This window comes from Megascapheus bottae, chromosome 14, assembly GCF_031878675.1.
Source record: "Megascapheus bottae isolate mThoBot1 chromosome 14, mThoBot2.hap1, whole genome shotgun sequence".
NCBI lineage: Eukaryota > Metazoa > Chordata > Mammalia > Rodentia > Geomyidae > Megascapheus > Megascapheus bottae.
In genome coordinates, this window is record NC_143522.1 from 2,974,804 (window position 1) to 3,002,692 (window position 27,889).

Genomic DNA, 27,889 nt, shown 5'->3' on the forward strand with positions numbered 1-27,889 from the left:
TGCATTTCTACTAGCTTGTTTTCTCTTTCTGCCTGCTTGAAGATTTGATGGTAGCTGAGTGCTACTTGTTCATTCCTATTCTTCCAGGAGGCTGAGATCTGAAGATCATGATTTGAAGCCAGCATGGGCAGGAAAGTCTGAGACTCTTATGCCCAAATTACCAAAAAGTCAGGAGTGGAGATGTAGCTCAAGTGGAAGAGCTCCAGCCTTGAACAGAAAAGCCAAGTGAGAGGGCCAAGTACTGAGTTCAAACCTCAGTACAGGCACCCAGTCCACACACAAAAGAGTTGATTGTAATCTCAAGCCTGTGAATTATACTCTGTGTTTTAGGTGATGACATGCAGGAGGTTAGAAATAAGAAGAATTATTTTCTCAGTTCTAAACCTTAACGTTCTGTCCCCTTGCTGTCTTTGTGCCAGATCTTGTGTGTTATCTTGCTTTCTGCCTGTGGGGCAATGGATGGGGTAAAGATGGAAGGGAGAGAACAAGACCAAAGTGTAGCATTGTCAGTCTTGGATCTGGAGGTTAGCCTGGGTCTGGATTTTAGCCTGGGTCTGGGTTTTATAAACTTCAGATATGAACATGATTGTGTGTGTGGGAGGTGGTAACAGTGAGATTTCCTTTGGAATTCCCTTATCTCTACATGCCTACTGCCTCCGGAACTCTCCTCAAGGATGTTAATTGACCCGCAGCTTAGGAATACTGACCTACTGACCCAGGTTCCATCATCCAGGTGTTCTGCAGAGTTGAAATCTGTGAGGCTGCCAGTCACCCATGGAGAAGGTCAACAGGCTGGTCAACACAAGTACATAAGGCTGACCTGCTTGCTGAGTTACAGGGGTGCCTTTAGCACCTTAGACCCCCCACCCCCATCCCCAAGGGAGTCCCTGGATGTCACAGCGACTTCCTGTGCTTGGGGAGGTGTCTGCAGCCCAGTTTACCCAATGCCCCACCCATCTGCTAACGTGGAGGAAAGCAGGGACAGTCATTGCTCATCAGAGTTAGTTGTGCCTTGCTCTGCCACTCCCCTGTCAGTCACACTCAAAGGAATAAGCTGGGTCATGCAGCTCATTGTTGTATTTGTGAACTTGGGGTTGGCTTCCATTGGTCACCCTGAGGAGCTGTGTTGTCTTATATGTTTATGGATTTTGCTGTTCCTTTTCATGACTCTCATTGGTAGAGAAAGAGAGAGTTCTAGATGATAAATACAGGGGCAGTAATTTTTTTCTTTTATAATTGGAACTAGGAAGTTACAGATCACACTGCCTTCTGATAGTGATCTGCACGCTCACCCCACAGATAAAATGGCAAGTGAGCTGTCACTCTGGAACTCTCACCTAGCCAAGACTGGAGAAATGAAGCCAGGCTCTGCGTTACACACGGCCTCGTCCCCATACTTATCTCCAGAAGTTCACCCGCAGACAGTACTAACTAAGCCTATGGCCTTGGTTCATAGGTCACCGGCTCTGTCACTTCCCCTACCCCAATTCAGATGAGCAAAGGCCCCTGCCTCTGTAGGCTTGCTTGTTTAGCTGACTTTATGAACATTTTCAGCACAATGTGTTTTGTGCATCGGGCTGTTTGTGTCAGAATCTGCTTCTGGTGGTTTAGTGTTTAGTGTCAGTGGTTCCCGCCCCTTCCTGAACACCTGCTAACCAGACTTCCAGCCACTAGTGGGAGGCAGGAAAGGAAAGGAGGACACAAGTGGTTTTTAGATGTTCTTGAATCAAAACCTTTTACGCCTTCTTCCTAAGAGTCATCACAGGTTTGTTGTCGTTACTTTGGTACTGGTTCTAAAGCTTGAACTCAGGTCCTGGGTACTGTCCTTTAACTTATTTGTTTATGGGAAGAACTCTACCACTTGAGCAACAGCTCTTCTTCTGGCTTCTGTGATGGTTAAATGGAGATGAGTCTCACAGACATTCCTGCTTAGGTTGGCTTTGAACTGAGATTCAGAGATCTCAGTCTATTCAGTAGCATGATAGTGAGCCCATCTGAGTCATCACTTTTTATTTGAGACGTGTATATTTCTGTCATTAGGCAGTCTTACTGTGCACAGCCCCATTACATCACATAGGTCACTGTGTGTGTGTGTGTGTGTGTGTGTGTGTGTGTGTGTGTGTGTGTGTGTGTGACAGAGAGGGAGGAGGAGAGACTAGAGTTTGAACTCCAGGTCCTGCACTTACTAGACAGGTGTTCCATGACCTTAGGACCCTCTCAATTTTTTCCTTAGTTTTTTTTTTTAAATTAAGGCCTCACTTGTGCCCTGTTCCTATTCATAAAAAAAGTTTTCATTTAAAAACATATAATCACTATGTATCAGACTAGAGATGGATAAAAGAGACTATATGGGATAGAAAGACTGGGAGAGCATGAGAGAAGGGGTGACCTTATCCCCCCAAAATGTAGTCTTTACCTGACAGATGTAACTGCAACCCTTCTGTATATTACCTTCAGAATAACAATAAAAAAGAAAAGAAAGGCCAGGAGTTTGGCCTAGTGATAGAGTGCTTGCCTAGCATGCACGAAGACCTGGGTTTGATTCCTCAGTACCACATATATTAAAAAAAAAAAAAAAAGCCAGAAGTGGTGCTGCGGCTCAAGTGGTAGAGCTCTAGCCTTGAGGAAAGCCCAAAGACAATGCTCAGGCCCTGAGCTCAAGGCCCAGGACTGGCACAGTCATTGGGGGGGAGGGGGAAGTAGAAAAAAAAAAACCAGAAAAGAAAATCCTCCCCTGGAAAACTCTGAGGCAGCACAGCACACAGTTGGCTAACGGCTGTTCTGCATGCTTGCATCCAGGATCGCCTTTTTTTTGTGATGGAGTTTGTGAACGGAGGTGACCTGATGTTCCACATTCAGAAGTCCCGTCGTTTCGATGAAGCCCGAGCTCGCTTCTATGCGGCTGAGATCATTTCAGCACTCATGTTCCTGCACGAGAAGGGCATCATCTACCGGTGAGTAGATGTAGCCACACTATGCTGCTCCCTCTCCCTACCCTTAGCACCTCTCCTGGGAGATCCAGACTACCTCATTCTGATCACTGAAAGTCTTTTGTTTCAGTATCCATTAGAAGAAGTGTAAACAAAGCACAAACTAAACAAAGCACAAACTAAACAAAGAAGAAAAAAAAAAACATAATGAATTCTCCCTAGTTGATAGTCACAGACTAGGCTGAGAAGCTCAGGGGAAGTGACTGGTGGATTGGCAGAGCCTGGGTTTGCCATAGGCCTGCTGTAGCCAAAATCTGTGCACTTCTCAACACGTGCTTTTCCTTTTACCATTTTAACCGTCGAAGTGGATTGGAGAAATGAATTCATTCTGCTTTGAGGTTCTACAGCCACTCTGAACTTTCTGCACTGACTGGTGACACATCAAGTCTGATGAGGTGGCCTGGTCAGTCAGGAGCTTAGGGGAACCTGCTGATGAGCCACCATGTCCTGCTGGGTGGTTTTTGTCACTCCTAGCACCATCCAAATACTATTTGATTCCATTTCCTGATGAAGTCTTTGATGACAATATAGACTAATTTGAATAGGCTCGAAGTCTAGCTTAACAACCTGGCCACTAGCTGGTAGTAAAGCCAGAGTTTAGGCCATGTTGTTTTTTTTTTTTTTTTTTTTTTGCCAGTCCTGGAGCTTGAATTTGGCCTAGGCTCTGTCCCTGAGCATTTATGCTCAAGGCTAGCATACTACCACTTGAGCTATAGCTCCATTTCCAGGTTTTTGGTATTGTTAATTGTACTTAAGAGTCTCGGGGACTTTGCTGCCCCAGCTGGCTTTGAACCGTGATACCCAGATCTCAATCTCCTGAATAGCTAGGATTACAGGTGTGAGCCACGGATGCCTGGCACGAGCCAAGTGTTTAACCACTGTCTTCTCAGAGATGTTGGGAAGATTGAGAGCCCCCCTAAAGGACAGCATTAAATCATGAAAATGGGCCAAATGGGGGGAAAGCAGTTTGGCCTAAACTCAAGTTTCTTGATTCCTCAGGAGCTTGATATAAGCAGCATGCTGTGTTAATGCAAGAATGTAAGCAGGGTTTCATGGGGGGTACCTATCACCTCCTCTGTTTCTCTTGTGCCATCTGGCTTAAAGTGCAGAACACAGGCACTAGCTCATGTCATAAGCTGTGTCCACCCAACATGAAGTTTTCCTTCAGTGCCTGTTATCTATGGCTCCATTCTGGGTAGTGATTTTTGTTTCTCTTGGCCATGAAACTCATGTGCAGATTCTCACTGTTGGGGCTGACTTGGAAGGGAGCTTGTTTCATTGGGATTACTTCAAATGCTATTTTTGTGGAGTGGATTTATTTCGCTGGGTCATTCCATTCCATCCAGGCTGCTGGCTGGGATCAGTGTTCGGGGTGAGGCTCTGAAAGCCAACCCTTGGAATTCACACACTGTCAAGGGCACGTGTGGGTCATGGACGTGTGAATTTGATATAGGAATCCAGTGAGAAGCCTGGGTGTCTCAGACAGCCTCATTTATCATGTGTGTCCCGAGGCAGCACTCAGCAGAGCTCAGGTGGTCTCCAGAGGACACTGCTGCTCTATCTAAGCAGAACTGTTGCTTGTTTGCGAGTTGTTTTTGTTTGTGCTATTACAGGAGGTTAAACTTAAACAGATCCTTGTGCTCTTAGTTGGCTTTTTTCAGTTAAGGCTGCTACTTTACTTCTTGAACCATACCATCACTTATGCCTTTTGCTGATTAAGTGGAAATAAGAGTCAAATGTTCCTACCTGGGCTGGCTTTGAACATCCACCCTCAGATCTTAGCTTCCATAGGAGCTAGGATGATAGGGATGAGCTACTAGCACGTGGTAGATTGAACCATTTCCCAAGACCAAACCCTACAGAAAGGTTAGGGACACATAAAGGTGTGTACCTGCTGTCAGCATTGCAGACAGCGTCTCATGGACTGTGGCAGCGGAGAATTCAGGGCCATCACTGACATTTCAACTTTAAAGCCAAGCAGCCCCCATTTGTTTTGCCATTTCTGACAGTGTGGAAGACATCAGCCATATTTTGAAGCGTTAATAGAGAGACCTGGATTAATTGTTACACTTGAAAGCAGGTCTCCAGTGGCTCACATCTATAATCCTAGCTGAGATCTGAGGATCACAGTTCAAAGCCAGCCAGGATAGGAAAGTCCATGAGATTCTTATCTCCAATTAACCACCCAAAAAGTCAGAAGTAGTGTTATAGCTCAAAATAGTAGAGCACTAGCCTTAAGCAAAAGAGCTCAGGGACAGCATCCAGGCCCCTCGTTGAAGCTTCAAGACCCACAACAACAACAAAAAGTTACACTTGAACACACAGTCCATCACAACATACATTTGCCAGTGCATGATTCTGAACACTGGGTGCCCTGTGCAAGTCTCTGGCAGGCTGCATGAATGGTCATCCAGCTCTGAGTGCCACCTGTGGTGTTTCTCTGCCCAGGGTCCAGGTGTGGAACCAAGATACTATGCAACTACTGGCAGCCTGCCTGCCACCCTTACACTACCAGAACAGGTTAACTTCTTCCAAAAATCACTTTTGACTTCTTCAATCTATAGAAGAATCTCTTATTTCATTTGATTCTGACTGTTAGATTTCAACTTTGGGGAGCTTTATAATATCGCTCTACAATATGATCACGGGGCTAGATGTGTGTGATGGTACCATTCTCTCCAATCGTGTGCTGCTTTGTTCAAGTGTTGCATGTGAGGTGGGTACCCCATCAGCTCCAGATTCCCAGTGAGCTGATAGCAAAGTCACCTCCACCATGTGATAGCAAGGAAGCATTGCTTCCTTGGTGAAGGATTCCGTTGTGTGATGGATGAGTGTGGGGAGAGGTAATACACTGGAGTCATGTTGTTCCCAGGTCTCTCCCTTCTGGAAAATTTGATTGTAACATGCAATTCCCATCTCCCACAACCTCCCTTCTCTTCATTTCTCATGAGGTTGTGTGTGTTTGGTTTTTCTGTTTTGGTAAAATCTCCCTCAGTGGTGTATGCTTTCCCACTTGAGTCAACCTCTATTCTGTGTTGTTTTTTTTGGGGGGGGTGGGTTAGGGTTTTACTGTATGGATGGCCTGGGCTATGATCTTCCTACTTTTGCTCCCCATATCACTAGGGATGAAAGTTATATATTTCTGTGCCTCACCTTTGGTTGAGATGGAGTCTTATGAACTGGCTGGCCTTAAAACATGATTCCCCAATCTCTGCCTCTGTAATTGTTAAGGCCACTGTGCCACACTAGTCCTAAGTAACTTTTTTTTTTTTTTGCCAGTCCTAGGCCTTAAACTCAGGGCCTGAGCACTGTCCCTGGGCTTTCACAAGGCTAGAGCTCTACCACGTGAGCCACAGCAGCAGCACTCCTGGCTTTTTCTATGTATGTGGTACTGAGGAATCGAACCTGGGTCTTCGTGCATGCTAGGCAAGCACTCTACCACTAGGCCAAACTCCAGCCACTAAGCTATTCTTATCAGTATACTTATTAACATACTTCCCAAATACCTTCCATTTGACGCAAGAATTTTGAAATGTTACTCTGATCCCCCTATATTTGAATTCAATTCCACATGTATGTGTTTTTTCCCTATTCACAGTAATAAGAAAATTCCTTCCTTTTAGGTAAGCATGATACTGTAATTGTGGAGCTTTTTTTTCTCTTTGTCACCTGCCGATATCATTCTTACTGCTCTAAGAAGCAGGCTTACAATTTTTTGATCTGCTTACTGAAACAACAGGTACAAACTGTCATTTGTTATTTTTATAGACCTAGTTTATTCAGGAAGTGCCAGCCATGGAAATACTCAGTGCATGAGTAACATTCACCTCAAATTTTGGCTCGGAGCCCTTCCCTGGATTTATGCAAGTCACATTCCTGTCTTCTCTCTTCTGTACTCTGCCAATGGTAGCCTCAGTCAGGAACTATTCTCCCATTGTCACTAGGAAGTGATCACCATTCTGGACTCCTTTATAGTGTGTGTGTGTGTGTGTGTGTGTGTGTGTGTGTGTGTGTGTGTGTGTAAAATGAAGCTTGAACTCAAGAGACACTTGCTCTTGCTTGGCGTTTTTGCTCCTGGCTGTTGCTTTAACACTTGAGCTACATCTCAGTTTCTAGCTTTTTGCTGGTTAATTTGACATAAGAATCTCTTGGACTTATCTATCTAAGCTGTTTTTCAACCTTGATCCTCAGATCTCAGCTTCCTGAGTAGATAGGATTAGAGGCATGGTACCTGGCTTCCTGACTCCATCTTCAAGAATTAGAGTTCAAGGAACTCTCTAATGAGCTTCCCATCTTGACATTTTCCCCAAATGTTTTTGTCCATTTTCCACAGGGAAATTTTCAGCCTTTTCCGTTCCCATGCACAGCCCTCAGAGCCCACTTACAAGAGCTCCTTGGATCAACTCTGCCTAACACACGGATACAATGATAAACACCCAGAATACGTCCCGGTGATGAGGAGGGGTCTAGCTAGGGAGAAACCTTTCAGTCAAGGGATTCTAGAAGCAGGAATTGCGGCCTGTAAAGAACAGAACACCAGTGTAATGCATCTCCCTGTAGGGCAATTGATCTGGCTGAGGAAAGATGCAATGTTGTTCCGAGGAAATGACTTCTGAAATGAGAGGGTAGTAAGGAGGAAGAGATGAACATGGAGGGGGTGAGGGAGGCAGCAGTTGCAGAAGCCTGGCAAGTTCAAGGACAGATAAGACTTCAAAGGTTACCTAAGGCCAAGTTCTCTTTTACAGATGAGGAAGTTCAGATCCGAAACACCATGCACAGTAGATGTTTTCTTAGAATGACTCATCTGCAGTCTGCTGTCTATCTCTAGGACACTAAACCCATGAAAACATGCAACTTTTAAAATCTTCAACTTAAACTGGTGACAAAATAGCTTAGTTAGGCATTTAAGCTGTTTCCTTGATGAGGAAAATTCAGTTGAGGCCAAAATACGGTAGCTGCACTACAATTTGTGCCAGGTTTTGTGTTAGGGATGTAGATACAAAGCGAGTGAATGTGGGGTGTCTGTCATTTCAGGCTCTTCCTGTGGTGTGAGAGAGATGGTTCACAGACAAGTAATAAATAGCACATGGATTTCTAAACAGGAGTTACTCAAAGAATGGCCACTTAACATAAAAATATCCAGGCCAACTTCCAGGAGGAGGTGATACCTGAGCAAATAGCTAAAACCTGAACATAGATAAGGAGAGTGTTTGGGGCTGGGGAGGTACAAACTTGAGCAAAGCGTTCTTGGTGACTGAGTGTATAGATTGGAAACCCATGAAATGTAGTTTAAAGCCCAAAGCCTGAGGAATGGTGGAAGATAAGGCGGCGAGGTATGGGGGGGTAGAAGAAATGTGAACATATCAGAGGATTAGCCAGATAGAAACATAGAGCCCAGCACTGGTGGCTCATGTCTGTAATCCTAGCTACTGAGGGGGGCTGAGATATGAGAATCATGCTTCAAGTCCAGCTTGCAGAGAAGTCCTTGTGACTCTTATTTCTACTTAACTACCAAAAAGCTGGAAGTGTAGCTATGGCTCGTGTAGAATGCCAGCCTTAAGCAAAAAGGCTAAAGGAAAACACCCAGGACCTGAGTTCAAGCCCCAGTTTTCACACATACCTGTGCGCTCGTGTGTATACGCACGCACACATGTGTGCACGCATGCATGCACACACACACACACATAGAGAGAGAGAGAAAGAGAGAGAGAGAGAGACAGAGAGAGAGAGAGACAGAGAGAGAGAGAGAGAGAGAGAGAGAGAGAGAGAGAGAGAGAGAGAGAGAGAGAGAGAGAGAGAGAAGAGAGCACCAGCGAGAGTGGGAGGGAGAGGGAGAGGAAGAGAGGCAAGCAGTGCAGCTCTGCCATGAAAGGACTCTGAGTAGATGAAGTAGTCTGGGATCAAGAATTTCTGTCTAGGGGCCGGGAGTTTTGCCTAGTGGTTAAAGTGCTTGCCTAGCATGCATGAAGACCCGGGTTCGATTCCTCAGTACCACATACATAGAAAAAAGCCAGAAGTGGTGCTGAGGCTCAAGTGGTAGAGCTCTAGCCTTGAGAAAGTCCAAGGACAGTGCTCAGGCCCTGAGCTCAAGCCCAGGACTGGCAAAAAAAAAAAAAAGAATTTCTGTCTTGGGGCTGGGAGTTTGGCCTAGTGTTTGCCTAGCATGCACAAAGACCTGGGTTTGATGCCTCAGTACCACATACATAGAAAAAGCCAGAAATGGTGCTGTGGCTCAAGTGGTAGAGCTCTAGCCTTAAGGAAAGCCCAAGGACAGTGTTCAGGCCCTGAGTTCAAGCCCCAGGACTGGAAAAAAAAATTCTGTCTTGTGTCACTCAACCTTCATGGCTACCTCCTGTTCTACAATGTTTATGAAACTCTGAGAATCATTTAATTCCAGTTCCAAGTACCAAGAAGGGCCAAGGCACTCTTTCCAACAGTCAGCTGCCCTTAATCGACAATTTGGAAATTTCACATCTTATTTACCATGGAAGTCTCCAGAATGTAGTTGCCTGGCTATGTCGGCTTCAGTGAGGTCTTAATAGGTAATATTACAAGTGGCCATGTTCCAACTATAAATCAGGATTCCGTTATTAAGGAAAGAGGTAATTGTTACATGCTATGAAGCTGTGGGCACTGTACACAAATTCTCTTCCAGGAAGCTTGAGCTTTGGGAGGTGAAGGACAATGTGAAGGATTTTGAGCACTACACGATAGGGTAGGCTTCTATTGTACATGTTTGGGGGAGAGCAGTAAATGTGGGCCAGTGCCTGGTGGGTAGCCAGTAGCAGCAGGGTGGGGTGGGGTCCATTTAAGGTAGTTCCAGGGTCCCAGGTGAGAAAATAATGGAGACCTGAACCAAAGGCAGTGTGGCCAGGCTGAAGAGACACTGTAAGAAGTGTTAGGGACTAGAGTGAACAGGTTGGTGACTGGATACCGGTGTGAGTCAGTCCTAGGTATTTGGTTAGGAGGTCAGATGGTAGTGTTAGCTGGAAAGAGCTTGAGAGTTCAAGAAAAAGCTCCCAAAAGAGAAGAGTTTTAGGAATGCTGCGTTCAGGTTTGTGAGATCTGGTCCGTGGAGATGAGCCGTGGGCAGGAGTCGGAAGGAACCTGAAGCCTGAGGAAGAGGATGGCTGGAACTAAATCGCCATATGTCATGACCAGAACATAACTACTAATTTGGGTCATATGGCAGGACGAGCTCACACAGTAGGACAGGCCCCGGGAAGCCAGATCCCATCTTTGAAATCTTCTATTTCTATTTTCTTTCTATTTCAATGTTTGATACACTTACCTGTTCATCATTAACCCCCTGAGGTAATTCTCTGCTATTGGGGTAAAGCAGCTGAACTCACTTTGAGTTTAGCTTTGAGTTTTTCTGTGGACACCAAAGTTTTTGAAGTTCACTTGAGGGGAAGTTGAGATGTGTGTACCTTGGGAGATTAATCTCAGTAATGAAGTTTCTCAGAGGACCCAGATTAATACCAGATAAAGGCCTGGAAAACTTTCATTGTTTTTCTGTACTGCACATATTAAATCAAAGTCATGATCTGGGCACACCACCTTGGGGTTTGGCCTTTAACATCAATGAAAGCAGTGAAACTAATTGATAAATATGCTCATGGATTTCCCTGGCTAATGAGATCAATTCACCAGTTTTGTTCATCACGCTAAATTGAGCCAGCAACCTGTTTCTTCATTCTGGTTACAAAAAACCTTGGATTTATCTGCCAGGCAATAAAAACACAGCCAAGAGATCTTTGTGTACCAGATAGATGAATACTGCTTTTTTATAAAAATGATTGAAGTGTGTAGCTCAACAAATGTTTATGAAGTACCTGCCCAACACTAAGCTTTCTCTTAGACTCCTGAGAAATAAAAAAGAGACAAGTTCTGTACTAGACCTTCAGGTTTGTTTGTTGAGTTCTTCTATATGCCAGGCACAGCTCTAAGAGCAAGGAGCATGCAAGAAATAGATCTCCATTAGCTTAAGTTCATTTTTAAATTTTTTTCTTATATTTTAATTTAACTAGATAGCTTAAATTCTAATCTAAACAAAACAAAACAATTCAAAAGGCTTGATAAAGAAACGATAAGGCCAGAACTGGTGGCTCATACCTGTAATCCTAGCTATTCGTGGAGGCATAGAGCTGAAGATAGCTATTTGAAGCCATAGTTGGCAGGCAAGTCCATGAGACTCACCTCCAACTAACCAGCAAAAAAACAGAAGTGGAGCTGTGGCTCAAGTAGTAGAGCACCAACCTTGAATTAGTGGACAGCACCCGTCCCTGAGTTCAAGTCCTATACTAGCATACGCATGTACACACACATGCATACACAACAACAACAAAACTGTCTTCCTTCAGAAGTATTTCCTTGAAGTCTTTTAGTGTGTTTACTTTAAAATTGGTCTGTATAATCATACAGAGCAGAACAACACTCAGGCCCAGCAATGAGCTGGACCTATGAGGTAGTAACTATAAAATAATAGCACCTACTGACGTAGCTTTTTCAGTTTGTGTAATGTGTCTATTCTTTTATTTTTACACAATGATACAATGACTTAACCACATGCTTTTGTTTTATACTTGTGTGTGTGTGTGTGTGTGTGGACTGGGGCTTGAACTCAAGACCTGAGCGGTGTCCCCTGAGCTTTTGTGCTCAAGGCTAGCACTTTACCACTTGACCTGTTGCTCCACTTCTGGGTTTGGGGTGGTTAATTGGAGATCAGTGACTTTCTTGTGTAGGCTGCTTCTAAGCACCTTCCTTAGATCTCAGCCTCTTGAGTACCTTAGGATGAGAGGTGTGAGCCACAGGTGCCCGGCTTGTTTCTTTAGTCTATTTTTTCACTTACTGTATCGTGACCATTGCCGTATCATGACCATTTCCCTATCATGAAGTTACATCCGTGATCATTTAAATCCAGTATAAAGTGGTTCTGAGTAGTCTAGCATATGGATCTGAGCTACGCTACTTAAGTTGATTTACAATCGCTAATACTGAAGCTCGCATGTTGATCCCCCTTTGAGTCTTCCTCTGGAGGAGATCCCCAGAGATAGACAGCAGAGTCTATACAACTTCTAAGGCTGGTATCCTGGAGAAAAGCCAGGGCTCCAGGGTTGGTTGGAACTGAATCTCAGTCTTGGGTGTACCACTTCCTAGATGTCTTCACAAGTGTCTTACCTTAGCTGAACCTCAGCTTCTTCACTGATAAAATAAAGATCCTAGACATGCCATCCTGAGGGTAGTTACTACATTGAACTGGCTACATTGAACTGGGAGGCATGTGTAAAGCCTGTAGTTCAGGTCTTGTAGGTGGCACACGCTCAGGAAGTGTTCACTTTATGGACATTTGTCTGCTACCACGATTGGTGTGAACATCAAAGCACTAGTCTTAATGGTAGATAAAGTCGTTATCTTGATAGTACGCTGATCTTAAGAGCACAATCCGATCCATGTTAGCAAACATATACACAATTGTGTAATGAATATTGTAGATAATATGTACAATATTTCACTTATCCCAAGGGAGTTTCCTGGCACCCATTTGAATTAGTCCTCAGCACTTTGCCTCAGACTTGCAGTGATTTTTGTCTGATGAGATGGGATGTAGATAACCACACTAGAAGTATCGAGGGTCCTGTGAATCATTGCTCTGTGGTGTCCACGTGTCTTAGGAAAGGATGTCCCCCCCCCCCCGCATGGAGTTTGTAAGTACAATGCTTGTATTTAGAATCATTCTCCAAAACAAACCCTTCATTCGAGTTAGGTTCACTGCTGAAAGGAACCATTTCTATGAAGGGGTGAAACATCAACTCTCATAGGTAGATTTTACTTTCTTTTGAATACTTTACAAATGGATCTCCATTGGCTAAGGATGTGGCCCAAGTAGTAGAGAGTCTGTGTAGCAAGTAAGTACAAGGTTGTGAGTTCAAACCCCAGTCCCACCAAAAATGAAGAAAGAAACAAATACATAAATTACCACATGTGGTTCTATCCTGAATAGGTGTTGTCTTTGTGTTCATTAAGAATGCTATTTTAGGGCCTGGGAGTTTGATCTAGTGGTAGAGTATTTGCCTTGCATGCATGAAGACTCGATCCATTCCTTGGTACCACATTCATAGGAAAAAAAAAAGGCCAGAAGTGGTGCTGTGCCTCAAGTGGTAGAGCTCTAGCCTTGAGAAAGTACAAGAACAGTGCTTAGGCCCTGAGTTCAAGGCCCAGAACTGGCAAAAAAAATTAAAAATGTTACTTTAGAAAGTAGTCTCACACTCTCATACATGTATTGTGGTTTTTCAACATGTTAATAAACACAGGCATCCAGGTTCTGTCCAGCCTCGTCCTTCAGGTTGGTACCATGCCTTATCTATGAGTCCCAGTTCTATAGAAGTCCCAAATTCATTGTCATCTCATGATAATGAATTAATGAATTATCTCCTAGAGGCTCCATCTCCAAATATCCTCACATTACAGATGAGGATTTGGGGAGGACACAAAGATTGGTTCCTTCATATGCATATTCAGTTGCTTAGTGTTTTCAGCCACATTAGGGAACGTACTTTAGTTTGATAGTACAATGTTTACCCAGAAATGATTTTAGTCCTGAAGACATCACCCACTGGAAGACATTCACCCAGTGGAAGAGCAGACCATGGCCTTGGCATTCTTGGGACTCCTTGAATCACAGGCATTGGTTTTGAGACCAAATCCATCTCCTGGATCCCAGTATTAATTCAGTTGCAGAAATCACTGAGTCGAATGCAGTGTTACCTTTTAAGAAATAGTGTACAACATACACTTAAAATTGGAGGATTGTTCTTCCTCCCTTTGTCTGCAAGTGTCAAATTTTACCATGAAATAACAGTCCTATGTAGGAATATAAATTGTACAAGTACCCTCTTACTGTTTGGCAAAGGTGGTCATCCATGATGAGTTTCCAGATTTAGCTGCAAGAAGTTAGTGAAACCAGATAGGCCGATGGAGGACTGGCTCAAAAAAGGCATGAGCACAATGCTGAGAACAGGAAAAGGGCAGTTTGGCTGCCTAGCCACCCCGTCAGTCCTCAGAAAGCTCACACTAAAGTACCCTCTAACTGTGTAATTACCCCTTGAATCATTTTTGGCACCTGCATCAAAATTTACTTTCTCCTGCAGATAAAAAGTCTAGAAGTCAAGGTTAGAAAGGAGCTCAAAGATATATATATATATATATATATATATATATATATATATATATACACACACACACACACACACACACACACACACACACACACACACCTCCTCTTTCAAAACATGGCGGACAACCCACTGAGCAGTTTTTCCATACTTACACGCTCTCTGAGCAGAAAGGAACTTATTTCCCTCACTCTTGAGGCATCAGTGAGTGCTGGAAATGTCTCCTCCAAATGACTCAAACCAAATCTCTGTGTAGTTTTCACATTGACTAGTTACCTTTAAAGGGTAGACTGAAAGTTCGCAAATCTTCTACAAGAAAATCTTTCATTTGGGGCATAGCATTGGGGGGGGGTAAGAAAAGGGAGAGGGAGATTTGCAAACTTTATAAGCAGTATAAGTTTCTCAGGCTAGTTTAGCCTGTCAAAAAAGGAAGTTCTGTCAACCCAGTATTGCTTAATCTTGCTGTTTTCACAGTTATTGATTTCTGAGAAGTTATTTGCATTCTAAATATTTGGATTGATATTCAGGTGACATGTATCTTTTGTGTGTGTGTGCACGTGCCACTACTGGGTTTAAACTCAGGCCTGGGTGCTCTCTTGGCTTTTTTACTCAAGGCTGGTGCTCTTAACACTTGAGCCACATATCCATTTCTGATTTTTTGCTGGATAATTGGAGATGAGAGTCTTATGGACTTTTCTGCTCTGACTGGCTTTGAACAGTGATCTCAGATCTCAGCCTCCTGAGTATAGGATTAAAGGCTAAGATGCCAGTACCCAGCATACATTTTTCTCATAAAATCACATCCATCTTAAATAGCAGATGGTTACCAGTAGGAATCATGCTTTTATATAGCTCAGGTTATGTCACCCAGCTAGCCCTTTGTGTTTAATTGCATATTGCTAATGCTATGTCTAGGGTAGGAAGCGTGGTGTGGCAGTTAATTGATGGTGTAATTATCACAAAAGAGTATGTGTTCAAAATTTCCTTTTGTGCAAATCTTAAGAGAATTGAATCCCCACCTGCATTTGTGAGTGCTGCTATAGCTGGTCTGTCTACATAAAAATTAGAGCAAGTAGTCATAATTCTCAGGCTAGAGGGCTCTCTGTGTCCAGTCTACAATGAAGAAGTAGGCAGTTACCCACTCAGGTCACTCAGTGTGACTTGCTAAAGATGAGCAAAAGTGTGGAAAGAAGGGAGACAAAGAAATCACTTCTAAAGACATTGGTTTAGAGGCACCTGTGCCATCTCAGGCCAGGTTTGTGTCTGAGACAATGGCTGTCTACATTGGTTTTTTTAAATGTGAATTTATCAGTTTCAAAAACCTTGCCTATCTGTTTTTTTATTAAATAATTTATTAACATTGATTTTTACATCATATTTCAAATGACAAGTTTAACAAACAAGTGTTCAGGAAGAGAATCTCTATATACAATCACTGGCACTTAGTTTTTAGAACTTAACCAAAATTAGGCTAAGGGTTTGCATGTCATAGATACATATTAGTTTATGAAATAAAACATTATGTCTATAGAGTCATAGGTTTTTATGTATACATAGTTATGTTTATGTTTCCATTACCATGTTCTACATTGGTTTTTTGATTGCTTCATAGAACAGAGTTGACTGAGATACTACTGACTTTCTAGAAAGACTTTGGGATCTAACTGTGATACTGCATTAACACTAATTTCTTTAAGCCTTAATTTCATGATCTGCAATCTTAGGATAAGAGTTCACCTATCACATATGCTTATTGTGAAAATAGTTTTTGTGTGGCTTGTCTTAGTATCCCAAATCAGTTAGTGCTCCACATCCTATTTAGTAAGTTATTAATATATATACATATATATGTGTATATGTGCACATAGTATGTGCATGTATATACATGTGTGTGTTTGTGTGTGTGTGTGTGTGTGTGTGTGTGTGTTTTCAGGGAAGAAACTTAAAAGTGAGCCCACTTAAGAGGTAGACGGATTTGTTGCAAAGTCGTTACGTAAAGACTTGGGATGATGGCTCATGACTGTAATCCTAATTACTCAGGAGGTTGAAATCCAAGGATCTCAGTTCAAAGCCAGTCTGAACAGAAAAACGGGTGTGATGCATATCTCTAACAAACTAAAAAGCTAGAATTGGTAGAGTTTCATACTTGAGCAAGTGAAGAAGTCAAGCAAGAGTGCTAGGCCTCAGTTCAAGCCCCAGTATCAACACCATTCCCCCCCCCCAAAAAAAGGGGTGGTAGAAGAAGAAATAAATACATGAGTGGGTGCAGGCAGACAGAAAGAGATATGCCCAGGAGAGTCTCAACAGTCATTATAGTCCCCATCTGTAATCTCAGCTACTCAGGAGGTAAAAGTCAAGAGGATCTTGGTTCAAGGGTAAGGCTGGACAAAAGTTATCCAGACTCTCAACAAACAAGCTAGGGACAGTAGTTGATGTCATTAAACCCAGCTGGGTAGGAACCATAGGGAAGAGGATCATTGTCTAAGCTGTCCCTGGGTAAAAAAAAAATAGTATTTCTAGCTGGAAAAATAGAAATAGCAAACACGAGACACTGAGTTCAAACCAAAAAACAGTGGTAACAGTAGCAACAACAAAAACCAAAATAAGAAGCTCAAGGTTTTCCTTTCATTTGGGGCAGCTACATTAAGGCTACATCCTAGCTTTTTCTTTCTCATTCATTTTTATTTGGCATGGGGCATAATGATATTTGTTTTGTTGTCCTTCTAGCAAACCGAGCCAGTATTTGTGCAGAAGAATTCAAAGGGGATAAGTGGCAGGCGGTCCGTAATGTTGAATTGATTGAAGAGCAGCACCATTTTCCTTTAATACTAAAATTCAAGTCACTGCACATCCATGACAAAGGGGGCAAACTTTAGGCTCTCTAAAAGAAATGATGCCATTGAAAGCTGAGTCCTCATAACCCCGTCTCTCAGCTCTGGTGCCTTTCTCAACCTACATCCTTGTCTGTATAGTCACAGGCTCTGTGTTTGAGTATTTCCTGTTGAAAAAAGCAATGGAGGGCTAGGAGTTTGGCCTAGTGGCGAAGTGCTTGCCTAGCATGCACAAAGATTGGTATTTGATTCCTTGGTACCACATACGTAGGGGGAAGAAAAAAGCATTGGGGGTCTATACTATAGAACACACATTCTTCCTTTTTTTTTTTTTCCTTTTTGCCAGTCCTGGGCTTGTGCTCAGGGCCTGAGCACTGTCCTTGGGCTTTCCTCAAGACTAGACTTCTACCACTTGAGCCACAGCACCACTTCCAGCTTTTTCCATGTATACGGAATCAAACCCAGGTCTTCAGGCGTGCTAGGCAAGCACTCTACCACTAAGTCAAACTCCCAGCCCCAGACATTCTTCTTGAGATGAGATCTTAAACCCTTATAGATTTTGGGTGAGACATCCTTTTTTTCCCGCCCTCAAAGCCGCAGGTAGTAAGATTTCAAGGTCTGTAAACTTTTGCTATCTCTTGGTGCCAATTTTTCTTGATCATGCAACAGGCTTATGGAAGCATACTTTAGTGACCTAGCCTCCAAAGGATATCTCTTCCACACTGGATCTAAAGTGATCACACGAACCATTGTTTGTTGTTGTTGTTGTTTTGGTCCGTAGTAGGGCTTGAATTCTGGGCCTGGGTGCTATCCCTAGCGCTCTACCACTTGAACCACAGCACTAATTCCAGTTTTCTAGTTAATTGAAGGTGAGAGTCTCATGGACTTTCCTGTAATCCTCAGATCTCAGCCTCCTGAGTAGCTAGGATGACATTGTTGATTCACCAGGGAATTGTCAAATACCTTTCTTTACAAAACTTTCAGAAACAGTTTTGACCCAAGCTCTGAAAGGTGAAACATCAAAAAGCAGCTTCCGAGAACAGGCTGGGGAGTTGGAGCACCCACCCACCCCAGGTTCTGCGATGAGGCAACAGAAGGGATGAAATCTCAAGTTAGAGTCAGCAGGGAAGTATTTGCTCCTCCCAAGCTCACCCAATGAGGATTTTAACACTCCTTTGACAAAGAAATGGGACTGAGCATGAAAGGAGGCAGATGACAGTGAATCATGAAAGCCACTTTTTAGAGAAACAAGTCTTGTCATCAGGAGTGCTCCTGAGGGATTCATAGGTCTTGTGGTGATTTTTGAAATTAAAGAAGAGAAGAGGGAGGAAAGCAAGAGAAAGGAGAAGAGGAAGGGAAGGCGGAAAGGGAAGGGAGACAGGCTTTAAAAAAAAAAGGGGGGGGGGGCGGGAGTTTGGCCTAGTGGTAGAGTGCTTGCCTAGCATGCACAAAGACCCGGGTTCAACTCCTCGGCACCACATACATAGAAAAAAGCCGGGCGTGGTGCTGAGGCTCAAGTGGTAGAGCTTTAGCCTTGAGAAAGTCCAAGGACAGTGCTCAGGCCCTGAGCTCAAGCCCAGGACTGGCAAAAAAAAAAAAAAAAAGAAAAAAAGAAAAAAAAAAAAAACTCCTGGCCGGGAGTTTGGCTTAGTAATAGAGTGCTTGCCTAGCATGCAGGAAGGCCCCGGTTCGATTCCTTGGTTCCACATACATAGAAAAAGAGTTGGAAGTGGTGCAGTGGCTCAAGTGGTAGAGAAAAGTCCAAGGACAGTGCTCAGGCCCTGAGTGCAAGCCCCATGACTGGCAAAAAAAAAACAACAACAACCAACTCCTACATAGAGGATTGGATTTGGGAAAAATACACTGGCAGTGAAATTCATTTCCAAAGCTAGGAAATTGTTGATAGAAGTAAATCTGAGGGACTGGGAGCCTGTCCTAGAGGTAGTGTGATTGCTTAGTATGCACAAAATCCTCCATTCGATTCCTCAGTACTACATATGCAGAAAAGGCTGGAAGTGGTGCTGTCATTCAAATGGCAGTGTGCTAGCCTTGAGAAAGCTCAAGGACAGTGCCCATGCCTTGAGTTCAAGTCCCAGGACTGGCAAAGAAAAAAAAAAAGTAAACCTGACAAATGATCCTCTCGGGTTGGCTTGTATTACAGCAAAGAAGAGAACCCAGTGCTAGTGAAAGGAGCACTGAGGTTTTTCTTTCAGCTCTGCCAACAGACAGATTCAAACCTATCCTAGGCTGTAGCTGGGTTTCCCTGGGACTGATTTTATTTGCATGATTCTTTTTTTCCTGTAATAATCTGACTGAGTAACTTAGGAGGTTAAAAAATAACAAAACCGGAAATAAGTGGCGGGGGGGGGGCGGCGGGGAGTGAGTCTAGGCCTGGCACCATGCTCGGAAGGTGTTGACAGTCTGGAGGAATCTGTGCATCTTTGTTTCCAGTGTCCACTCTTAGCTGCTCTTTGGAGCCTGAGAGCTGGCTGTGACCTGCTGCCATTTAAGAAGGAAAATTGTGTTCTCCCAGCCTGTTCCTGTAAAATATGAAGTGGGGCCTTCTCAAGCCAGGTTCCCAGCATCTCCCAGCATCGCAGCTTTGGCAGCAGGGTTGGAAAAAAAAACTGAAGTGTTTTACAGGCAGAATGGCTGAGTGTAATGGAGCCGTGGGGGCCCTGCCTGGCCCTGGGGCTGGGTAACAGGCACTATACATCCAACCTACACCACACAGGCTGCTGGGCCTGCCTCTTTGCATGTCTGTTATGTGTTTATGTTCAGTTTTTATGAGAAGGAGGTAGAGTGAAGGTATTTTCACAATAGCTCATTTAATATGTCATCTAAATGGAGTGCTGGTGATACACTTTGTGGTTTTGTTTCTGTGGTTTGTGTGCTAGGAACCCTGGTTTCACCCATGCTCTACCACTGGGGTCTGAGACAGTCCTTGCATTTGAAACTTTGGGTTATCTCTACAAGACAAAACTGATCTGGAGCATATGATCCTGTACTTTGTAAGATTAAAAAAAAACTCATCAGAGTGTAAGGTGAACAGTGTGGAGATTTTAAAAAAAATGTCCTGCTATGGGGGAAAAATATAACAGTGGGAGCCAATGGCTCACACTTATTAATCCTGGATACTCAGAATCCTGATCCTCAGAGATCTGAGGATCACAGTTCCAAGGAAGGCAGCTCAGGTAGAACAGTCTATATAACTCTCATCTCCAGTTAATCAGTACAAATCTGGAAGGGGAACTGTGGCTTAAGTGGCAGAGCACCAGTCTTGAGTGAAAAAGCTAAGGGACAGTGCCCAGGCTCTGAGTTTAAGCCCCAGCCCCAGTAACAACACATACGCGCGTGCGTGCATGCACACATGCACACACACTGTTTAGCAGAATAAGAATAATTATATATTAGCTACTGGCCTGATGGACAAGGAAGTCAGAACCTATCTTGTAGTTTGCCCAGAGAAGCTCTAGTACACTCCCACCATTTCCCTGCATAGCCCTCCCTCCCTGGATGCCACCTGGGACAGTAACTTCATTCCTCTCTTCCTGTGAGCTGATGGAAGCAAAGGTGACAGGGCATGTCTACCATATGGGGGAAGTCCTCTAGAATGCACCTGTCCTCAGTATTCTTCAATGCATTAGTGTCCTTTAGCCCAGGAATTGGAATTTTGTTCCTAAGCCTTTTCAGTTTTTTTTTTCTGCATCAGTTATTTAGCGTCAAAGGCACATTAGAGGGAATTACCTTTCCATAAGTTCTATCATTTACATCTTTTATCTGATACTCAAGTACATATTTATTCCTCAGTAACTTTTCTTAATCCTTTATCCCATGGGGACATCAAAATCTATGGATGCTTGTTTGTCTTATAATAATGAAATAGTATTTGCATATAAACTATGCATGTTCTCCCATATACTTGAAAATCACACTACACTGTAGTTTTGAAGGGAGTCATGACAAAAAAAAGTTTGTGCATGTTCGTTATAGGCCATACTGTGCTCCTCAAGTATTTTCAATTCATGATTTAAAAGGCTTGACTATATTTATATGAGGTGTACATTTGTTTATAATTAGAACTTTATGAGCCCACAATCATTTATTGATTCATCCATTCAGGCATTCATTTGTTCATTTCACCTCCCCCCGCCCCACAAATGCTTTGTGCCTAAGAATATGAGAATGGTGCCCAAGATAGGCCAGCTCCCTGCTTATAATAAACATGAATCCTCTCATAAATGCATGACAAAGCTAAACTAATTATAAGTGGTGGGAAATTTCTCCTATCTACAAATTCTTTCTTAGTCTTTTAAGACTACTTATGACAGAATATGGTAGGCTGACTGGTAAACAACAGAAATCAGATTTCTCATAACTTGAAAGGGTGAGAAGTATGAGACAAAGCAGATCAGTTGCCTGGTGGAGCCTTCTTCACACTCCATGGGAACAGCATGCCAGAGAGCTCTTTGTGGCCTTTTGGAAGGATGTTAAACCCATTCACAGGGCAGTCCTCATGCCTCATCATCTCCCAAAGTTCCCACTTCCAAATGCTCCCATGTTCGGGACTAGATTTCAATGTGTAAATGTGGGGGGTACAAACATTCAGACTCTGTCTCTAGCCATATGTTAACCAGAATCTCAAACTCACTTTTAGAGTGAGAACTCATGGTGACCTTTCAGTCATACAGTCTAATCACATAGAACTTATATATCTTCATAACTAAGGGAAGAAGGGAGGGAGGGAAGAAAGGAAGGAAGGAGGTAAGAAAGAAGGAGGAAAGAAGAAAGGAAGGAGGAAAGGAAGGTAAAAAGGAAGAAAGTAATAAGAAGGAAGGAAGAAAAAGAAGGAAGGAAGGCAGGAAGAAAAGGCAGGCAGGCAAGCAGGCAAGAAGAGCCCAGGGTCTGACCAGCAAGAATGTCCACAGACTATATTTGATTCTGGCTATTAACTCAGCTGCTTAAACCCCACAGGTGTCTTTTACTCACTGCCCGGTCCAGTTTTCTGCTTCTGTAGAAAATGGGGGCAGTGTTAGACTTTTCTAACCACAGTGAGCTTTCTCGTCTCACTTTGGAAACAGTGAGTTATCCTTCTGCAGATTGGTTGACAGATCAGTTGTACTCATGGAAAGCCACTGGAATATCTGAATGTTTGGACAGACATCAGGAATGTTGTCTTTCCTCATGGAATTTCTGCTGTGATGACACTCCTGAGTAAGTTCACTGGCCCAGGCTTTGAATTTGTGGGGACATGGACAGCGTCCATGTGGAGCAGGATTCATGATGGTATTATCCACTCTCATCGATGGATGTGTGCTCCACCTAGCCTACAATATTTCTGATCCAAGTTCAAACTCCTGTGTATCTTGAGTGAGCCCGCACCAGAAAGCTCATCTTACATTTTTTCCCTAGTCCACCCTCACCCCTGCCATCCCCAGAAAGCTCCTTCCTCTTCAGTGCCAGAAAACTTTTTTATGTCTTTTTGTTTATTGCTTTGCAGTACCAACAGATACAGTTAAACTACATGACTGATTGAGTGAACTTAACTGACATATATAGATCATTTCATTGGACAGTTTAAGATTGTACATTGTCTCATCAGTTTATGGAACTTTCTCTAGAAGAGACTACACAAAAGGCAAAATCAGGCCTTAACAAATGGTTATCTCATATTGTTACAGTATTTCACCTGGTTATCTGATATATTGTATATATGCGTATTTGGTTGTTTGAAATTGGATAGGGAAGGGAGGAAAACAAAATAAGGGGTGGAGGTGGGGGGAGGGAAATGGGGACCAAGACATGAGAAAGGGTATCAATGTTTGTGAAGTAATGTACCTTCTATCTGGTGAATATAATGTAACCCTTCTATTAATTACAATAAAAATACGTAGAAACAAATAAAAGTGGCCATAAGGGAAAAAATTAAAATCATATCCTGTACATTTTCCAATCATAATGGAGTGAAATTTATCCTCATGGCTGTTGTTTTTAGTGTCAGCAAATTTTTAGAGATGCAGGCATCACCATCTTCCAAAATTTCCCTGAATGGTAGAGGAAGATTTCAATCCACCACTCTTTAGTTCCTTATTCTCAGATTAAAAAAAGAAAAAAAGGAAACATTGCTTCTTCTTCCTTTTGGCCACACAATTGATCTTTCTAAGTAGGTATTTAATGAAATAGCTTAATTTTAATACAGTAAAAATGTGTGTGTGTGTGTGTATCTACGGGCAGTGACCTTTCACAAAAATGTCTTCAAATGAACTATCACACAGTATGCATTTTAGAGGTGAAAATAAATGTCCCCCAAACTTTCCTGCTAAAGTTACCTTTCCTTTGACACTCATAGTACATGTATCCAAAACAAAACTAAATAGAGGAGGCAGTATCAAACCAAAAGCCTTCTGCAAAAGAAAGCAAGGCACAACATGAAAAATGGTAGAAAATACTTCTAGGCCATGTGTCTGATGAGGGGTTAATAACAAGATTATATAAGAAATGCCTACAACTTAGTAGCAGAAACAAATAAAAGAGAAGCACTTATTAATTAAAATGATGAAAAGGCCGGCATAGATGTTTTTTGGAAGAAGGCATACTGATGGCCAGCAGATATGTGAAAAAGTGCTCACTGCTCATCAGGAAATGCAAAATGAAACCATAAGCTATCATCTCACACCCATCAGGATGATTTATATCAAAAATTAAGAAACAGCACATGCTGGCAAGGATGTGGAGAATGAGAAATTTTATATACTGCCGGTAGGAATAGAAATCAATGAACTCACTGATCAAATCAATACACATGATCCTTTAAATATTTAAATCAGTTCTGCCACATGATGGGCAAAGCCCCTGTGTACAAAGAGCTGAAATCGAGGTCTTGAAAAGACATCTACTGCAGTGGTTTACACACTCCAAGTTTCATGTTGAAATTTGGTTCCCAGCATGAGAACACTGAAAGGTGGTGGGAGTTTAAGAGATAATTAGAACATCCAAGGAAACAGTTCTGAAGGGACTGGCCACCTTCCCACCGTGTGTTGTCTCTTCTGGGAAGCACCATTTTTCTGCCATGCCATGTTATAGCACAAGGCCCTTTCCAGATATGTCTGCTCAACTTTGGATCTTCAGTCTCCAGAACCAACAGCTACATCTTCCTTTATCCAGCCTTCACTATTTTATTCTAGCAACAGAAGATAGACTAAGACATCCACATGCCTGTGTGCATTTCAGCCAAAATTTGGAAATAATCTGAATGTCTTATGAACAGACAAATGGATGAAGATTTATAATGCACTGTTCCTCGGCTTTTAAAAAGAAGGAAGTCTAGTCATTCACAATGGTGTAGATGGATCTGGGGAATATTATATTCAATAGAATAAGAGATACAGAAGGACAAATATTGCATGGTCTCACTTGTACATGGAATCTAAAAAAACCAACAAAACTTTCATATAAGTGGGTGGTGTGAGTAAGATGACAAATACTGATAACATTTGATTCATTGAAAATAGCATTACTGGCTGCTGCTAGATTTTCCTTTTGGTCATTTTTAAAGAACTTCCAGTTTTGGAGGCATTTGAGGTCTTAGAATCAAGACAGCACTCAGGTTGAAGGTTTGTTCTGCTCTAGGTAATGGTAGAGGAAATATTTCCTCCCTAGGCACAGTAATGGTGAGTGGCTTGGTAACTGTTATTGAGGGCCCTCATAAAGACATGGAAAGAGAACTAGAAGATGCCTGTGAAGGACTTGCCTCTGTCCTCTTGGCTCAATCCATTTATGTATCTAAAGATGGGATGTGAAGGACCAACCCTCACCCTATTATCCCAGATACAGACGGACGTCAACAAAACCCCAGGTATGCGTGGACGTGCTTAATGTGCAGGCAGGGCAATCCGACCTAAGCCTAGCCTTAAACATTCCATTGTGGGTCCAACCAAAAGTCCCCACCTCCCAGCCCTAATAGCTTTTCTATAACTTCTGTCTCCTTGCTCAGAACCCATCAAAGCCTAACTCCAACCCCACCTCCTTGTACAACCTCTGATCCCAAGGTTTGTTGCCCCTTGCCTGTCAAGAGGGAGAATCCAACCTGTTCCTTTCTCCTTCATTTTTCTAACAGCCTGGACAGTTGGTAAAGTGAAAGACAACAGAAGGATTTAAAAGCAGTTTTGAGGCGAATGCTGAGGTCTGTACTGTGTAGATTTCCCTATTTCCCTCTGCCTCAGAGAAGCCAAGTGGGCCCATCCCTTCCCAGCCCCCAGTGCCAGAGATTTGTGCCAAGAGTCATGTCTTTCCTAGAAACTGGGGAATCTGATCTCAGATAAGATTTGGTTTGGTGTCTTAGTGTTACAGAGGGTAAAGATGAAGACGCTGATAAAGTGGTTCAGTTTATCTTGCTCATGTGCCCCTATACTAGTATTGTAAATGAGGCTCTATTGTAACTGGTCTTCCCTCCCTCGCCCCCCAGACTTCTTGCCCCCCAGACTTCTTGTAAATGTATCTCGAATCTGTCTAAACAGCCAAGGATTTTTTCTGTTGCCATTGTTGCTTTCCCAAGAACTATGAAGAGTTATCCTGATTAGTAATGGATTCCTGTAGTGCATTCTTGGTTTGGGTATTCCTTCCCTCTCCCAGCCATGTGGTGGAGATTGAAACCCCGCACTGTACATGCTAGGTAAGTGTTCTACCACTGAGCTACATCCCTATCCCCCTGTAATGCAGTCTTAGTGTGGGTGGTGGACTGGGCCATGGAAGGATCTAGACAGCTGTATAGAAGAGGATCCAGAAGAGAGCCCCCTGAGCCCTCTGGCTCCTCCTCCATGGTGCCTGAGCACAGTTTCCAGGAACGATGGCACAAATATGTGTGTGGTTTAACGCTTCTGGTTTGGACAGGGCCCTTCCTCTGTGGTTGACTTGAATGAGTACTGCACTGTACTCCTTTGCCCTTGCTTGGCTGGGACCTTACACACACTCAGGCTAGGCCATGGTCCAGTGTGCCATGTGTTTGATAAAAGGAACTTCACGTGTAAGGTGTCAGGTTCCACGGGCCCTGAGCACCAACTTCGCATGGTATTGGCCTCTGAAAATCAAAAGACAAATACAATAGACTCTGGCTCTGAGAGATTTGGCTGTTAGGGGTTCCAAACACACACAAAATAGACAATAATGCCATAAAAGCCCAAAGTAAAGCAAAGAATACAATGAGAGCACCATCAAGGCAGACTTGATAAAGGGGTAGGGGAGGCAGCTCTGGAGAAGAGATGGCCTTTGAGCCTGTCTCACAGGATCATAGGTTTTACATTAACATTGACACAGGGTGCATACTAGGGAGACAGACCAGTAGAAGCAGAGACTGGGAAAGGTCCTGAGTGCTGGAATTGTAACGACCCTGTAGGACTAGGACCGTAGCCTGGAAAGGAACAAGACAGAGATGACAGCTGACGTCAGAGCATGGACTAGATTTTGAACCTGGGCTAGAAGGTTTTGGTTTTATTGACTTATCAGTAGAAGCCATTTTTGAGAGAGAATGAAGAGAGGAAGGAGAGAGAGGAGAGAAGAAAAGGAGACCAAGGAAGTAAATGTAACACTTTTCTGCCAAGGAACAAACCCAGATGTCAGACTTCAGATGAAACCATCACAGCTTGAAGTAATCCAGGAACCATGGAAAGAGAAGAGGAAGGGGCGGAGGTGGGAGTGACAGCATAGAGGAAAAAAAAGCTGAAGTGAAGGACCTCTGATATAATAGTTGGGAGGCCAAGGAGAAGGTATTAAGGATTATTCCAAGATTTCCACAGAAGAACTTATAAGCTTTCACTGAGTAAAGATGGCAGCTGGGCAAAATTAACTTCCATTCTCTTGGGTTTGAAAGGTTGAAACATACCTAGAAGCCACACTCGAAAAGCGGTTAGAAGTAACTCATGCAAAAGTACCAGGGTTGAGATCGACATTGGGGAGCCCTCTGTTTAGGGTAACACGTGGACTCACAGGATTCAGCTACTCTGGTAAAAACCAGGCAGGGTGCCCTGCACTGTTGGGCAGATCACACCAGAATGGCCTGGGGAGTACCACCTTTGGATTCCGGGTGGATTTGCTTAATGACTCTGAATCTCCTGGCAGATGGCACTTCTGTCTTGAGAAGGAGTGCCTTTTCCTAATGTGCACAAATGGCGCCAGATGGTCTGGTTAGGAATATTAGAAGTAAACCTACACAAGGGCCAGGAACAGAAGCGCAGGGAACCACCCACCCTTCCAGGGAAATTGGAGGAGGAGGACACTGCAAAGGAGACACTTAGAAGTGGTTAGAGACTTAAATAGGCTTGTGTTGAGTTGCCTCCAACTTGTCTGAAAACCTGGTTACTGTGGGGAGCTCTCCCGTCCCGCCTCTGGTTGAATGACTCAGGTGGAGCCTCTGCCCCAGGTACCCATCCATCCCTTTCACAGACAAGCTGCCTTTGCCCTGGTATCCGCCACCAGCTAGTTAACTGCTTCCATTTGGTTAAATTAGCAAACCTGACTGTGTCCCCAAGAGCCAGCACTAGGCAGGTGACTGTCCTCCGAGTGTCCTCCGAGTACTGGTATCAGTGGGCCACTGGGAGGGGAAGCCATGCCCTCTGTCTGTAGGAAAGGTCATTCCCTAGGGCTCACTCTTTTGTCATAGCCGGCTCATCAGTCAGGTTAAGATATATCCCAGCCCTGAGCAGGAAGAATCTCAGTGATGGCTTTGAGTCCTTCCTTCTGCATGCCAAGCTGGGTCAAGAGCCATGTAAGGAAGGACAACCCCAGGACAATGGTTTGCACTTTGGCTTGACAAACTGCAAAGGCCCACACAACCTTCCTTAGGCGTGTCACTACCACAGGAGAAATGCCTCTTGCAGAAGAGAAATTGTATCTGCCCACG

The 27,889-nt window shown here is 43.4% G+C and overlaps 1 protein-coding gene across 1 annotated transcript in view; it reads left to right on the forward strand.

Annotated features, from left to right (window-relative positions):
- The window catches only part of Prkch (protein kinase C eta), a 217,425-nt gene that overhangs the window by 148,855 nt on the left and 40,681 nt on the right, over positions 1–27,889 (forward strand). The window contains exon 10 of the mRNA XM_090344237.1: positions 2,800–2,954. Within this exon, the coding sequence (XP_090200363.1) occupies positions 2,800–2,954 (155 nt within the window). The remainder of the gene's footprint in view (positions 1–2,799; positions 2,955–27,889) is intronic.